The sequence below is a fragment of the Python bivittatus genome, unplaced genomic scaffold (genome assembly GCF_059951505.1).
Source record: "Python bivittatus isolate LINGU-HERP-01145 unplaced genomic scaffold, Pbiv_v1 ctg000480_np1212, whole genome shotgun sequence".
In the NCBI taxonomy this organism is placed as follows: Eukaryota; Metazoa; Chordata; class Lepidosauria; order Squamata; family Pythonidae; genus Python; species Python bivittatus.
The window spans coordinates 54903219-54909218 of record NW_028277075.1 but is presented as its reverse complement, the minus strand read 5'-3'; the positions used below and the strand labels follow the sequence as shown (position 1 = coordinate 54909218).

General features: G+C 37.4%; 1 protein-coding gene across 4 annotated transcripts in view; it reads right to left on the bottom strand.

Moving 5' to 3' along the window:
- Positions 1 to 438: 438 nt before the first annotated feature.
- SBF2 (SET binding factor 2) overlaps positions 439 to 6000 on the bottom strand; it is a 270236-nt gene continuing 264674 nt past the window's right edge. For all 4 annotated transcript variants that reach the window (XM_088145943.1, XM_088145944.1, XM_088145945.1 and 1 more), the window contains 3 exons: positions 5042 to 5129; positions 3773 to 3904; positions 439 to 570 (listed from right to left, as the gene is read on the bottom strand). In XM_088145943.1, coding sequence (XP_088002069.1) covers positions 472 to 570; positions 3773 to 3904; positions 5042 to 5129 — 319 coding nt within the window. In that variant the 3' untranslated portion in view covers positions 439 to 471. The remainder of the gene's footprint in view (positions 571 to 3772; positions 3905 to 5041; positions 5130 to 6000) is intronic.

The window sequence follows — 6000 nt, the reverse complement described above, 5'->3', positions numbered from 1 at the left end:
CTTTTTATTGGTCTCCAGGGTTTGAAGGTTTAAATAACCTCTTTCCCAGAAAACATTGCTAGCCTGAATATGAATCCCCTTTTCTAAAATAGGAAGCTAAGAAGATTAAGGATAAATAAAGGATTATTTGAAAAAAAAAAACAAGGGTTCAGAATTATTTTGCTGGATTAGTCATTCCTGTGTTTAGAAAAAAGCCATCCCACTGGGATCACCTAGCCTGGAAATGTGTTGAAGATAAGATTTTCTGGGCAACGAGGTTAGATAGTGTCTTCCATATGGAGAAAGAGTCATTACATAAATTATCAACTGAAAGAAATACGATGTTCTGAGCACTGTGGCTGAAATATAAGGCTGCTTGGACTGCAATAAACAATTCTTCTCAGAAGCAGAGTTACTCAGGCATACCAACAGATTTGTCTTTTTCTTTTTTTCATGATGATGATGATGATGATAGAGAAAATAAATTCCTTATTATGCATCTGAAATGCAACTCTGTATCCGGTCCATCCACTGGTAGGCACTCTGTGCATCTTGCGCACAAAAATTGTACACTCGTTTACTGGTCTTCAGCTTCAAATTAAAAGATAAAACCAATGTTAATTTTAGAACATACTTGATTTCCATACTTTCTGAATCCTATTGTCATTTGAGTCTTTACAGCAGCAATGCTGCTCTCTGCTATTCTCATGAACTCTAAAAGTTTACCATATGGAAAAGAGACGCACGCCTGTAAATGCATGGGAAGTTTGCAATGAGGAGCTGCAAGCAAATCAAGATTTTCTACTGTACTATGTACCACACATCAGACATTTTCCCCTACTTTTCCAGGAGATAGATAGTGCCTGATAAAAGACTCACCTGCTGCAAAGAGAGAACTGGACCCTTACATATTCATTGTCTGATCATACATTTTATCTATGCAATGAGTTTAATATTTGTGGATTTTGTACTGTCTATGATCATTATAATTGTGTAACTAAAGCTGAAAGATCCCACTTAAAATCTACACGTTATATGCATGTTGCAAAAATCAGAGTGGTGGCTGTGAGATTTCAAGTTATGCAACCCCTGTAAGATAACACAGCAGTAGGGTATCTGGGGTCAGGTGGGGGAGGAGGCTCCTAAGCTTCTGATGCATTTTACTTTTTAGGGCAATTCAGTGAGAGGTTTGAAACTGACTGATCTATTTATATAGCTGCCCAACTCAAACAATGTGACTTGTGGTGGTGTACAAAATCATTAAACGAAATTACAAAAGAAAAACACTACATATCACTAAAGCAAAACTAAAATAATTAAATGGTGATCAGGAATAAATATATACTCTACTTATACTTTCCCCAGGCACTTGGGGAAAGGGCCAGGTCTTAACTGCCTTTCAAAAGTCCTGCAGGGTCAAGGTCAACCAAATACTGGGGGAAGATTGTGTTAAGGGCAGGGCGTGGTGAAGTGTCACCTCCTGGGTCTTACAAGGTGACATTGTTTCAGTGAAGGGACTGGGAGTGCGTCATTCCTCTTGTGTAGGCAGATATCCTTGGGGAAGGTAGTTTCACAAATAACTTGATGATCCAATTTACTGGGGACTGGTGGGATTTTGGGGGTAGAGATGTACAATGTTAAGGCTGCATATAATCTTTCCTCTAAAAAGTTAAGCTGGGATTCTTCTCTCTTCAAGCAGGCTTTAATGCTGAGGCAATTTGGTTCCTTGGAAATCACTGTCCTTTCCTGTACTATAAAACATTCTGTTTGATAGACAATGTAGTCTAATATGTGTTCCCTAGATAGCAGAGCCTAGGGATGAGCTATCAACTAGGTTAAGTGGAATTTCACAGTTGAAGAAAGCCAGGGAGAGAAGTTACGTATTGATTTCCAGTATATTGTTTCCATCCCATCTTTTCCTCCAAAGTGCTGCTTGATTCCAACATGGTGGATAAATTTTTTTATCTGCCTTTTGACTGCTCAAGAGCACCTATGTCTGTGTTAAATGTTAATTTTTCTTCATCTAGTCCACCCAATATCAAGCACTATTTTGCACAATTTTCTGCAGGATGTTAAATACTGACAGACAGATAATATCTAGATCTCAGGGTTACCTATTGAAAAAATAGTAGTAGATCCATTTCTCAAGTTTTGGCCCATCTATTTGGGCAGTCCTGTGACCAATTCTGCCATGCTTCCAAAACAACTAGAAATGGCATATTCATTATTTGACATTATTCAGGGCCTTTTTAAAAAAGATATACCGTATTTATCAGTGTATAACACGTACTTTTTCCCCTAAAATTTGGGGCTGAAATCCTAGCTGTGTGTTATACGCCAATACTCAAGCGGCAGGGCTGGGAGAGTGGAGTCTTCATTTGAGCTGGGGCTGCAACTGCGCTCTTACCACCTCCTCCTCTGATTGATGGCACTTAAACCATGCCTCCTCTGTTTGCAGTCTTTAGTAACATCACCCGTGCGGTCCGGCACTCAGTGCCGCACGGGTGATGTCACTAAAGTACCACGAGCTTCCCTTCTCTCTTTGCAGCGTTCTGGCATGTAGTAATGAGTCAGAGCAAAGTGCCGGTGCTTTACTCTGACACACTGAGTGCTGGACCGCGCGGGTGATGTGAAACACTACTTGTTTCAGTTTCTTAAAACTACCAGTATCCCTAATGGAATCAAGACAAAAGCATTTAGCACAGTGGTCCCCAACCCCCAGGCCATGGACTGGTTCCCGTCCGTGGCCTGTTAGGAACCAGGCCACAGAGCAGGAGATGAGCAGCAGGCGAGCGAGTGAAACCCGCTGCTCCCCATTGCTCGTGCTACCACCTGAGCTCTCTTCATTCATAAAGGTGCTTTTTCTTTCATATTACATACTTACCTTATAAATGGTATAAATATTAATAAACAAAAAGTTCAGAGCTCCCTTTATTTTGCTTCCAAGTCATTTATTTTAAATTTAAGTTTTTTTTACTCAAACTTCGTTCTTAAAATTAAGGTGCATGTTATACCCCTGTGCTTGTTATATGCCGATAAATACGATATTGTTTAATTAAATATGCAACCAGACACAAAAGTGACAGTTCCAAGAATAAGTGTACAGCTCCAAGAGCCCTGAGGCAGAATAAATGTGAAAAGGCTGAAAGAAAAAAATAGCTGATCATCAGTATGAAAGAAAAGGGAGCACTGACCCTGGCTAAATATATCTATTTCTTCATGTCCTTATTGTAAGAAACATTCTGCACAGATTCCATGGCCATTGTCTAGTGAATGAAGTGCAGGACTGAACTTTGTGGTACAGCATCTGCTTTGCCTGGATCAATCCCAGGTTAAATCTATAGTCATCTGGGTAGTGCTAAGAAAGACTTCATTTCTGAAATGGCAAAACTGCTGCCAGTCAGTACAGACAGTCCTGAACTAGATGGACAAGAATGTTGATTTGATGTAAGACAGTTTCTAATATTCCTGTTCTGGAACACAGCATCCTACCTTTGACAAATCAGGTGACTTTAAAGGGGGTGTTACTTAAAATATCTAGCACCACATATATAAGGACAATGGAGGGGTGTGTTGTAACGGTATACACTCTGTGTGCAAATTACAATCACATCCTCTACTGGAGCTCACCTCTACTCCCAGAAAAATTCTTGCAAATGTCCACCATAGTTAAAAGTGGCTGAGAAAAACTAGGGAGCTGTATCTCTGCACATATTATTATGAGCACAGATTATGAGTACAAATTTTTGTTGTTAGTATAAAGCAGACGGTAGTCTGGAGCCGATCTACTTACATCAAAGAAAGCTTTCTCACTAGCATGCTTTGGAGCACCAAGAGTTGGTGAAGCGGGTATTACACTTTCTACTTCTGCAAGCTCAATATGGCCCTTGCAGCAAGCATCTTCCATAGAATCATAATATCTTAGCTAGAGTAAGAAGAAAAAGAAACTGTAAATGTTAGACAAAGAGCAGCAACCAGCATAGTAATGTGAAAGTCTGCCATTATTATATTCATTTTCACACATCTGCATAACTGTATATTGAGTAGCTGCAATTTACCATAATCTCAAATGAAATCTGGTGGACAATTTTTAATTTCCTAAAAAGTCAACTCACCTCTGCATAAAAGAGATTACACAGCAAATATAAAGAAAGGAGGACAAAAATTAAGTTAAATGGGATTCTGTTGTACAGGGGATGTTCTGGATTACAGCCTCTGAATAATTTTGAAAGGGTTAGATGGTTTCTAACTGTTGAAGCTTAGTTAATAAAATGCCTTAATAAAATACGGAAAATTCTGAATCAGTTTCATAAATACCTGAAGTCCTTAAAGATAGCAAAGAAAAAAATCCAAATATGTTGGATAATTGGAATGCTCATGAGAAAATGTACAATGTAATCTTTATTAATATTTTAAAAATAAGCAGCATTGCAAGATAAGAAATACTTTGTTAATATTGTTTGATTGAAAATTAGCATTCAAAAATGCTATTTCATTATTAATGCACAATATTAATGTAATAGTTTTAAAATTAAATTTGTAAGAAAGTTTAGCATCTTTTTTCACATGGTAGTTTGAAAAAAACCCAAATAGCATAGAAGTACTGCACTCATGTGAAATTTGAAGCACTTTCTCAGAATAATTTTTGAAACATGCACAACCCTAATACTCATAGTACCTACTTAATAATCCTAAATATTTAAAAGTAAGTTTGATTTAAAGCTCAACAGTCTTGGCAGTATGATGGTAAAATGATGTAAAAATATAATGAAATAATAATATAAATTAAAATAAACTTAGAGCAACGCCTATTTCCTCACCCTTAAGCTTTAAAATAAATTAAGATATGGAGGGGAGGGAGGGGGAGAGAGAGAGAGAGAGAGAGAGAGAGAGAGAGAAAGAAAGAAAGGAAGGGAGGGAGGGAAAGACAGACAGACAGAAAGTCTCAGATGCAGAAAATTGGTGGGTGAGGAATACTTTAGGGGTTCACCCTGCCCTCCTAGAAGAGCTACATAAGGACCCCAGCTGCACACCTATAGTACAGACCATTACTACACTTTACCTGGTGTTTTGTAACATCTAGCACAAACCAACGTGGTTTCCAACCTTTTAGCAAAGCTCCTCTTTTGTAAAGGGTACCTTCAAAAGATCTAGAAGAAAAAGATACATCTTATTTTAAACAACTGAATGTCATAAAAACATCTCCATATTAATGATTACTATTAATTCAGTTAAACTCACAGAACATAACTTAAAACAATTAGAACAATATGCACAAGTAAAATTTCCTATTACTTTACTACTAAAGTAATATCCATTACCTCACCCTCAATATATCTGTTTTAACTTATCAGCACAATCATTGTAAGGGTATGTAAAATGTTAAAAGTTTGAAATATTTCCAGCTTGAAATAGCTGTTTCAAGAATCCTGAGCAGGATCCGTGAAGTGTTTTGACATTGTGTGACATGAAGTTCCTCCTCCAACATGGAGGCTTGGTGAGCGCACAAGCCACAGGCACCGGTTGCCCTTGGCTGGAGTTAGAAGTGAGGAGCTGGTGAAGTGTGATAGCCTGTTTGGAAGAAATGACATTAAATGTCCTGCCCTTAAGTGCTGATTACCAATAACAAACCTTGTTTATTAATTGGTGGATGCTAACATTTTAACATTACTTTGGTGTAAAAATTGTAGCTTGTTCTGACTTTTGCTCAGGCTGGATTTATAAGGCTTCTGATCATATGAGATTTTTAAACAATTATTCTTGCCTTTACTATTTTAAGGACCCAAAGATTATAATCTTTGAAGCAAGTTTTGACTTATTTGGAGTTGCTGCAAAAATTTATATTTTTGATTGATATGATTTACTCCTAAATCATGGGAGATTAAAACTTTCCTCCTCTTTAATTGGGCTTTAAAACTTCTTGCTTGTATAATTACACATTCTAAAAATATTATTGGAATTATAATGGAGGGTGGGTATAACAGAACAGTATAAGATTCTGTTATGTGCAGATGACATATT